The sequence below is a fragment of the Bison bison genome, unplaced genomic scaffold, assembly GCF_000754665.1.
Source record: "Bison bison bison isolate TAMUID 2011002044 unplaced genomic scaffold, Bison_UMD1.0 scf7180017864492, whole genome shotgun sequence".
In the NCBI taxonomy this organism is placed as follows: Eukaryota; Metazoa; Chordata; class Mammalia; order Artiodactyla; family Bovidae; genus Bison; species Bison bison.
In genome coordinates, this window is record NW_011495051.1 from 11,033,812 (window position 1) to 11,045,053 (window position 11,242).

Sequence of the window (11,242 nt, forward strand, 5' to 3'; positions counted from 1 at the left end):
AAAAAAAAAAAAGAAAGAGACACATGTACCCTAATGTTCATTGCAGCACCGTTTATAATAGCCAGGACATGGAAGCAACCTAGATGTCCATCAGCAGATGAATGGATAAGAAAGCTGTGGTACATATACACAATGGAGTATTACTCAGCCATTGAAAAGAGTACATTTGAATCAGTTCTAATGAGGTGGATGAAACTGGAGCCTATTATACAGAGTGAAGTAAGCCAGAAAGAAAAACACCAATACAGTATAATAACACATATATATGGAATTTAGAAAGATGATAATGATAACCCTGTATGCAAGACAGCAAAAGAGATACAGATGTATAGAATGGTCTTTTGGAATCTGTGGGAGAGGGCAAGGGTGGGATGATTTGGGAGAATGGCATTGAAACATGTATATTATCATATGTGAAATGAATTGCCAGTCCAGGTTCAATGCATGATACAGGATGCTCAGGGCTGGTGCACTGGGATGACCCAGAGGGATGGGATGGGGAGGGAGGTGGAAGGGGGATTCAGGGTGGGGAACACATGTACACCCGTAGCGGATTCATGTTGATGTATGGCAAAAACCACTTCAATATTGTAAAGTAATTAGCCTCCAATTAAAATAAATCAATTTATATTAAAAGAAAAAAAAAGAAAAAAAAACTACTATTACATTTGGAGATAAAGAAGGAAAAGGAGAGGCAGAAAAGGGTTTCTGTGCAAAGCAATTTTTAAAGGCTTTATTGATATATAAGGACAGCAAGGAGATCAAACCAGTCATTCCTACAGGAAATCAGTCCTGAATATCCACTGGAAGGACTGATGCTGAAGCTGAAGCTCCAATACTTGGACCACCTGATGCAAAGAACTGACTCATTGGAAAAGACCCTGATGCTGGGAAAGATTGAAGGTGGAAGGAGAAGGGGAGAACAGAGGATGAGATGGTTGGAAGGCATCACTTACTAAATGGACATGAGTTTGAGCAAGCTCCAGGAGTTGGTGAAGAACAGGGAAGCCTGGAGTGCTACAGTCCACAGGGCTGCAAAGAGTCGGACATGACTGAGCCAGTTAACAATGAACTGTTGCATAATAAACTGCACACATTTGAAGGATACAATTTTATGAACTTTCACACACACACACACACACTAAACCATCACCATAATCAAGAGACGAATACATACATCACCCTCCAAGCTTCCTCCTGCTTCTGGTAATTCTTCAGTACCATCTTCACCTGCAGCCCACAACTGATCTGTTATTACTATAGATTCACTTGTATATTAAAAAGAAGTTGATATAAATGGGATCATGAATATGCATTCTCTTTTTAGTCTGCCTTCTTTCGCTTGGAATAATTATTTCAGATTTGTACATGGTGCTGGATGTATCAACTGCCCAGTGCTTTTTACTGAAGAGTAGTATTCTATCTTATAGAGTGTAATTTGCTTATCAATTCACCTCCTGATGTTTACTTGGATTGTCTTCAATTTTGAACAATAAAAAATAAATCTACAAAAACATTCACTTGCACACCCTTGTGTACTTATTCATTCATGCCTCATGGGTGAAGACAGGAGAAAAGGCTAGGAGTATGGTTGGTGCATGCTTTCCATTTTAAGAACCCGCCAAACTGTTTTCCAAAGTGATTATCCTATTGTTGACACTCCCACCAGCAGAGTATGAGAGTTCCTGCCCCACAGCCTCACTAGTATCTGGTCTCTTCAGCCTTTTGAATGTTTTGCTCATTTGGTCTTAAACAAACCTCGGAGCAGAAATAATTATACCCATTGTGCAGATGATAAACCCTAGGATCAGAAAGGTTAAATGACACACCTCCAGATGTGTGATGATTAGATTCAGAGACCCACAGGAGGATTGAGTAGGGAGGAATGGTCTTTCAGGACCAGAGGGCAACTGGGACCTGAAAGAAACCCTAATGGGACCAGTATTATGATCTACAGTACGGGGACCTCAGGCCCCCAAGCCTGGATTTGGCAATCCTCTGACTGCTCATGAGTAGACCATGCTTCGTTGGGATTTCCAATGAAAAAGAGTAGGAAGAGTTGCTTTGAGAAGAGTTGTGCTTTGAGAAGAGTTCCCCGTTACACTCTCTCACATTACTTCATAATGATGAGTGGTCTGTGACACTTTTAGACTTGCCTAAGAACAGAGATTTGTCTGATTCTCCTTATCCTAGTTATAACAGTGAGGCCTTGGTCTCTGTTACCAAGTATTTCAGTGGCTGAGGTCTCAAAATGAAAGACTTCTAATGGGGAAACTGGGCTCCAGGGAGCATACTGTGGGGAGGAGCAGATTCAAGACTCTTGCTGAGTCATCTTTTTAGCAGAGATGTTTTTCTTGAGTAAAACAAGGTTTGGACACTGTGTTCAAACCTTTAACGATTGGGGCCTTTGTTTTAATGTACTAAGTTATTTCTTTATTAGTTCTAGCTCAGTTCAGTTTTACGCAGGATCTTGGGTTTTACCTGTCAAATGACCTTTTCTGGTTAAAGGAAAGGACGAAGATGGTGAAGGCACCAACTGTCCTAGCTTTCTGCTCTTGAAATTAGCTGATGCATCATGAAGGGAGACAAGAGGACTGTCCTATCTCATGCTGTTGGTACTATCAGATGTGCAAACAGCCGGCTTCAGAGGACTGTTAGGAGAGAAGCTCAGCTACCACCAAGGTCACAGTAGGAAGCAGAGAAGAGATGGTTTCACAGGCTTTTGATAAAGATTTGAATGGACAAGACTAAAGGGCAGAAGTAACATCTCTACCATGAATATCCATGCCCATCACAGTGTGGGTGGATGAAGAGAGGGCCTCAGCATCGTCTGTTGCCTAGGATAGTTCCCTCCACTATCTTTGGATGTGAGGTGAAGTTCTTAGTGAGCATTTCAGAAGGGAAAATAATAACTTTTATTTTAAAATGTGTGTGTGTGGGTGGGGGAGTGTACTCATACATATAGAGGTAGAGCCATCAGGCTGTTGACAATGATTGTCTCTAGAGGGCTGGATGGTAAGAGCCCTTTGTTTCCTTACTTAGTTACTATTTGAAAAGACTAAAAGTGGGCAATGTTATTTGCAAAAACCTACATACACAAAAAAGTCCATATCTCTTATTTCAACAATAAAGCAGAATAACACAAAAAGAAAGATAAAGTAAAGCCTATTTACATATTCTTTTAACGTTCAAACCATTCAAAACAGCTTTTAGACCTGCTGTCTTTTCTAGTCCCTCAGGCTTCCTTCAAGCCAATGCCATCTTTTTATCCATGTATGACAATAGCTACTTAACTAGTCACCTAGTTGCCTCACCTTGGTTCATCCTCCAGTACTATTGCTGGGATTCACTTTCCAAGATATCCTATGCTGACATTCCTCCCACACTTGGAAACTTTTGATGGATCTCCATAGCTCTAAGGACAAGGTCCAAACACAGCCCTTCACAGTTTGGATTTGTTAATCTTCCACTTCATCATTATCTGTTTCAGAGTTTAGGCCCCCAAAACCGGAGAAGAAGGTGAGGTGAGGGTTGCATCACAGGGAACAAGTGTTAGTCACTCAGTCATTCATGTCTGACTCTTTGCAACTCAGTGGACTGTAGCCCACCAGGCTCCTCTGTCCATGGAATTCTCCAGGCAAGAATACCAGAGTGGGTTGCTATTCCCTTCTTCAGGGGATCTTCCAGAGCCAGGGATCGAATGCAGGTCTCTTGTATTGCAGGCAGATTTTTTACCATCTGAGCCACCGGGGAAGCCCCACATCACAGGGAAGACCGTGCCTAAGTCAACATATGCATAAGGGAGTATTTCATCCTAAGAAAGAACACTGGGAGTTTCAGTTTACACGCTATAGTATTTAAAATTCACTTGGCCCACCCAAAAGATGTGATTCTTGCCAAAAGCTTGATATGAGAAGGAAACATGGTGTTCACATTGTGTCAAACTTTGCCCATATGATGAGGTTTTAATTAAATTTTATTATTACACCCTCTCAGGTTTGCAAAGTCAAAATATCCTAAATGCAGTCTTAATTCCTCACTCCACAGACCATATGTTTAAAGCAGCTTCCTTTTATTTATTCACACTGGATATAATTTCTTACTGGATTGTCTTAGCACTTCCTCTGCTTGTTAACTTCTGGTTCTTTATTGCATTTTTCCTGACACTTAACTGGAGGTCCCTTTCTCTGTGTGTCCATCTTGTACTTTTTGTGTGACAACTATAGTTTATCCTACACTAGTTGATGTTTTTTAGAGGCCTGTGTGGACCACTAGCTTCCCGTTCCCATCCTACAAGGATGGTGTCGTCTTTACATCTGCATCAGAGACCTTCACAGAGCACTAGGGACATACTAGGTATTTCATAATAGTTCTTTCAATTGCTGGAAAACCAGAAGAAATTTTTAATCAATTCAAATAGCGTTGAAGCATAAAGTAATATATTACTTTCCAAGAGAACTAGGTCTTTTCCTTCCTGCATGGCACTAGGCAATTAAAAAAAAAAAGAGATGTATGATCAGAGACAAAAGGAAGACTAATTAAAGCACATCCCATTTCCCTGACTATTCTTTGCCTTTAATCAGATTAATCTTAATGAAAACTGTTCAATGTCTTTAGCACAGTAACAACAAACAGCTCGATGGGAAGAGGTATCGGCAGTCATTCGTTGGAACCCAACACTAAGTCAGAAATAGCATATGGATGTCAAGTTCCTTCTAGTTCAGATGCATTGGTAGTGGTTGCCTAAACACTGTAACGATAAGGATTTTAAGACCTTAAGATTTTAAACCCCACTCCAGGGTTTCAGGGGAAGCATGCCATGATTGATTAGTGATGTCTGCCTTGGGCATGGATTAGGGGATGATTACCTCCCTGCCTAATATTTCTGATCCTGGGCTGGTCTTGCTTTTTGTTCAGATTCTGGGGTGTTATCTGCTATCAATGAAAAATCAGAAGGTCTGGTGTGTAGTCCTAGTCCTTCAGGAAATACTCCTGGGGAACACATCTCCCTGCCTGCTCTCTTGTTATCTCTGGTTCAGAGCCAGTGCCTTGGGCCTAGCTTTTAAGAGCTCCAGTCCAAACTATGACGTTGATGCTTTACTCAGACCTTCTGACTCTATACTTTGTCTCTGACCATGGATAGTATCTTTCTGACCTTTTGGTTCTTTGATGGATCCCTCATTTCTTTGGCATGATAATTAATTTATTCCAAAAGGTGCTTAAATTAGAAATCAGGACATATTTAGAGAGTGTCTTTGTTCAGTTCAGTTCAGTCACTCAGTCGTGTCTGACTCTTTGCAACCCCATGAACGGCAGCATGCCAGGCCTCCCTTTCTATCACCAGAGCTTACCCAAACCCATGTCCATTGAGTTAGTGATGCCATCCAACCGTCTCATCCTCTGTCATCCCCTTCTCCTCCTGCCCTCAATCTTTCCCAGCATCAGGGTCTTTTCAAATGAGTCAGTTCTTCGCATCAGGTGGCCAAAGTATTGGAGTTTCAGCTTCACCATCAGTACTTCCAGTGAACACCCAGGACTTATTTCCTTTAGGATGGACTGACTGGATCTCCTTGCAATCCAAGGGACTCTCTTATTGCCTTTGTAGAGCCAATGGGTACAAAACTTGTCTTCTTGACCATGTGTAAGAAACGAAATATTGGCTTACCTAGAAAGTTCTCCAGACAACTGGCTAAAACCCCCAGATAAACGCACCATCTATAGGGTTTCCCAGATTTGGGCAGGGTAACCTGTATCTGTCCCTGGGTGCACACACAAGTTTTTGTAAAGATATGCCCACAAGCCACGCCTGTTTTCCGTGAATCTGTGAGACTGCTCTCACAGATTGTGCCAGTGTGCAACAACAGGATATCAGAGCACTTCTCTAGACAAGCTAGCTCTTGCTGTGCTATTGTTCTACCATTTACAGTGTTTCCTTGAATCATTTCAGACACATAAATTTAATCCTTAGATAAGGAAACGTTATTTTATGGCTAGAGTTTCCCTCTTCCATCCCTGGCCATGTCACAAGATCCTCATTCTAGACGTCACAAGGTTAGCAAGGAAAAGAGAAGACAATGGTCATATTCTGTGCCCTCCTTAACAAAAGCAAAAATCAAATTCATGAGGGTTGATGTTTTGCAAGACAATACTTCTCATATTGTGCTAATGTACGTACTCGTACTTTATGCTGTGCTAATGAACTCAACTGATGAGAAGTTTCACAAAGATATCGTTAATCAAAACAAATTCAATTTCCTGAAAGAGTAAACAGTTATTACTGAGCTCATTGCTTAATCTGCCTTTTTTTGTGTGTCTTATAACAATGGAATACTTCCATTTGAAATACTTCAACTCTTAAATCTAAACAAAAATGGAAGGACTGTGATTTTGTATGTTTTAGGTTGGCAATAATGCCTTCAGTGTGATATCTTTTTGCATTTTGCAATTTGCTGCCTTCCACAACTCAAATTTCATGGTTTCATTTACAGAAGAAAAATATTTTTAATTGATCACTCATGCTTCTCTAGCCATATGCCTACCACAAAGGCATGCACATTTTCATACAAAATTCACTGTTTCCATTTGGCAATTGAGTACCTTTAACTGTGTGAATCAACAATGTAAAACATTATAATCCATTGAGAATACACTAATAGAAATATATGCCTTCTAAACCCTGGTGTACAGAGCATATTGCTTAAAGACAGCTTAATTATTCCTGTAATCCTGTTCTCCCAATGCAATGTCTTCTAGAACACTTAGAATCAGTGAATTCAAATCCTGAAAACTTTTATACTTCTTAAGTTTTTAAGTGGGTAAATTATATCCCTGATGTTAACTGACAAGATTAAAAATCATGACCAGAAATAATAAATGAAATGGTAGAGACCTATATTGCCAAATATTCATTAAAACAAGGCTCATCTATAGAACAATTGCAATGATGCCTGCCTTTCACATTTCTCAAGCATAAATTTCCAAGAAAAAGATTTCATGTTTTTAACCTGTTGCATGGGTAATAATTATCACCTCCATAGACTTTGATGCTGCACATCATTCCCCATGAACATGTCCATGGTTATCAACTTACTGGCATACACTGCATTTCACTACTCCAACTGGCATGGCACTATTCCTCTGGCCCAAGGATAGATAAAGTGATGAAATGATATTCAACTGATTTCACAGTACACATGTGTTATGAATTTGAAACACATTTTTGACACATACTATGCTCCTTGAGCATATATTTTAGAAGAACTTACTCTAAGGACTTCCTTTTATGACTCAAACCGTAATCTGGAACCATCACAGTCCTTGGTTTTAGAATACTATGTGGTTTCATTTTCATTTTAAAGACAGCCCCAACTTCTAGCTGCTGAATCAAACCATTTAGGAGAAAGACATATTTTCAGTTGGAAAACTAGCCAAAGTCCACTAATCCCTTCTATGATTATACAGAGAACAGAAGTAACAATGTAAGCAGTCAGATTCAACTAATTTGAGAAGCAAGGATATGTAAATTTGTAGCCATTTCGACTTCAGTCCTTGTTTTCCCCATTTAGGGCACTAAGTCCTTCAATGTTTAACAGACTTCTCCAAAGTAGCATGGAATCAGGCTCCACATTTGATGTGCTGACCTCTCATCAAGCTACACTTGCACTCTCTCTCTAGAGCATCCAGTGAGGGCTTAGTCCCAGTTCTGGTTTCAGCCGTACCAGCCAATCAGAGCCAACTTCAGTGAGGAACGGACAAGACAGCTCATTAAGATCAACCTGTTAGGACTGCCCAATTTGCATATACCCACAACCATACAGGGGTAAGCACAGAACTCAGATATATATAAATCACGTTCAGAATCAACACTGTAGCACTGCATGATTTGCCCACATTCACATCTCCAGATAGACACACACTGATTGCATTAAGATTCAACATATTACAACTGCTAAACTTACCGACTCCTATAAAACATGTAACTATATGATGGGAGCATGTATACTGAACATACCTTGGACCAACATAGTAAAGCCCAATCATTTTGAAAACTTTGAACTTTTGTGGCTGAATATAGCTAATCCAGCTACATTAACTCCATCATTTGAAACAATTAATATACATCCAGCTGTTAGGAGCCTAGAGTAGAATCAACATCAAAGTTCTCCTATATCCACCAATTTAGAGATCCATGTAGATATACATGTTGTATAGCTCACATACATGACCTAATCCACAAGGAGTGCCTACACAGCTGTTACGAAGAAAGAGAGCTGGCAACGATCACCCTCATCCTTGGGAATAATGGACTATGCCCTCCTCTCTTATCCTGAGGAAATAGGTATGAAAGAAGAGGGAGTGGGTAATGAATGAATACGAAGGCTTAGTTGAGACAGATTATTTTATGCTGGATAATCTCTTGCTACACTGAATCACTCTAATAAGTTAACTTGAAAAGGCTCACCTTTGGTTGGTTTCCAGTGGAATGAATGTAGCTCAGCTCAATGCAGGTTTTAGACTTCTGCAGCATCCATCTGTACTAATTTAGGATTTGCCTAGGCTTGGGAATATCATTCTACATTCTAAAACCTCTCGCTCTATACATTCAATCTGGTTTCAATATTTACAAAAAGAAACACGTCTTTGAAACGTGTGGTGTGGTGTGCGTTTTCACTTACCTTTTCTGCTGATTGAGCGGTGCCAAAAAAAATTGGAATGAAGGCAAGCCAAACTATACATGTCGTGTACATGGTGAATCCGATGGGCTTGGCTTCATTAAAGTTCTCTGGGACACCCCGAGTCTTGATGGCATACACAGTGCACGTGACCATCAGAAGGATGCTATATCCCAAGGAGCAGATGATCTGTAGGTCCGTAATGTCACACTTGAGAACCCCCCGGGCCTGCTCGGGGTTCATCGTCTTATGTTCATCATAGTCTATGATGATATTAGGTGGGTCAACACCGAACCATATGAAAACGCCGAGAAGCTGAACTGATATTAAACTGGAAGTGATCGCCAGCTGTGACGTTGGGCTTATGAGTCTGGGGGCTGTCACTGATTTCTTGCCCTGTTCAAATATGCGGTAAATCCGATTGGTTTTGGTCAAGAGGGCTGCGTAACTAATGCACATACCCAAGCCCAAGAAAACTCTCCGGAAAGAACACACTGCCACGTCGGGTTTGGCTATCATCAGGAAGGTGATGATGTAGCAGAGAAAGATGCCCGTCAACAGAACGTAGCTCAGTTCCCGCCCAGACGCCCGAACGATGGGAGTGTCATTGTAGCGGATGAAAGTGGCCATGACGAATATGGTGGCGATGATTCCCAACATGGCAAGAAAGACGGGGATGACAGCCCAAGGCGAGTGCCATTCCAGTTTGATGATGGGGATATCCTGGCAGCCAGTTCGGTTTTCATTGGGCCGCTGGTCGTAGGGGCAATGCTGGCACGTCATCTCATCAAACTGGTACTGGTAGCCGTCACAGGGCTCACAGGTCCAGCAGCAAGGAGTTCCCTTCTGTGTCTTCTTTCTTTGCCCAGGCTTGCAGGGCATCGTACACACAGAGGCGGGGATCTCCCGGACTCCTTTACCCCACTGCATGTCCTCTATCTGTAGCAAGAAATAAGAGGGTGAAACAGGTAGGTTAGTTAAGAGGAAAAAACAAACAGTAATTACAGCAACATGTGAGACCTGGCGAGGTAAACTAACTAACCCCAGCTGGTAGAAGCTACAACCAAGATTCGACCCACACCATTCACTGCAGCATCCTTATTCTTCCCGACCCAGGGATCGAACCTGGGTCTCTCGCATTGCAGGCAGACGCTTTACCATCTGAGCTACCAGGGAAATCCTCCTGATTACACTCCCAACTAACTAGAGTGTGCCGAACATGCCTGATTATAAGAATCCCTGGGGTAGCTTTCAGAAGTACAAATTTCATGTTCCCACCTAGAACCCCAAAATAAGAATATCCTGAAAAGGAGCCTTTGGAGCTTTATTTTCAACAAGTACTCAGAAGAGTCTTAAAATTATTCAGTGATTACTGACACGCTCTCTACTGCCGTCTCCTGGACAAGAAGTGCAAATGTCCCAAGTTAAGTTAAAAATCTTTAATATGAAATGCTACACTCATTTCCCTTATTAGATGCTTTAAAAAAAAAAAAAAAAGTGTTTTTCAGTTCTTTTGGAAGATATGTCAGAGCTGGCCACTTTTTCTAAAATTCTGTAAGCATCACTACCATTTCATTGAGAAGTTTCGAACTGAATGAACCTATTCTATTTCTCACAGAGGAGTGATAAGGTTCATTATCAAAAGTTTTAATTGTAGCTCTGGAAGCATTTGATAAGAAAATAATACAGTCTGGAAACCTCTAAAGATTAGCCATGTACCTATTTGAAGATGAAATTTAAACTGAAACACTATATCCTAGAGGAAGATGAAAGTATGCTTACTTAATTAGAATATTGGCTTTCTGGAGGGGAATTCATAATTAAAAGTCTTCTGAGAAGTAAAGGCATTAGATACAAATAAGAGCTTTATCGCTGGGATGACATCTCATCTTTTCCAGCACAGCATCTATTATTTTTATTTTCCTGATATCAGTCCTCTGAATTTCATCCCCACCACGTGCTTCCTGCGAGATATTGGGAGGTTCTTTGACAATTACCTGGAGGGGTTTTTACAACCCAGTATGCTGAGTCTGCTGCACTCAATATGCCAGCAAATTTGGAAAACTCAGCAGTGGCCACAGGACTGGAAAAGGTCAGTTTTCATTCCAATCCCAAAGAAAAGGCAATGCCAAAGAATGCTCAAACTACTGCACAATTGCACTCATCTCACATGCTTGCAAAGTAATGCTCAAAATTCTCCAAGCCAGGCTTCAGCAAATTGTAAACCGTGAACTTCCTGATGTTCAAGCTGGTTTTAGAAAAGGCAGAGGAACCAGAGATCAAATTGCCAACATCTGCTGGATCATGAAAAAAGCAAGAGAGTTCCAGAAAAACATCTATTTCTGCTTTATTGGCTATGCCAAAGCCCTTGACTGTGTGGATCACAATAAACTGTGGAAAATTCTGAAAGAGATGGGAATACCAGACCGCCTGACCTGCCTCTTGAGAAACCTGTATACAGGTCAGGAAGCAACAGTTAGAACTGGACATGGAACAACAGACTGGTTCCAAATAGGAAAAGGAGTACGTCAAGGCTGTATATTGTCACTCTGCTTATTTAACTTCTATGC

General features: G+C 40.9%; 1 protein-coding gene across 2 annotated transcripts in view; it reads right to left on the reverse strand.

Moving 5' to 3' along the window:
- GRM7 (glutamate receptor, metabotropic 7) overlaps positions 1 to 11,242 on the reverse strand; it is a 942,809-nt gene that overhangs the window by 186,576 nt on the left and 744,991 nt on the right. For both annotated transcript variants that reach the window (XM_010828418.1, XM_010828417.1), the window contains exon 8: positions 8,676 to 9,611. In XM_010828418.1, the coding sequence (XP_010826720.1) occupies positions 8,676 to 9,611 (936 nt within the window). The remainder of the gene's footprint in view (positions 1 to 8,675; positions 9,612 to 11,242) is intronic.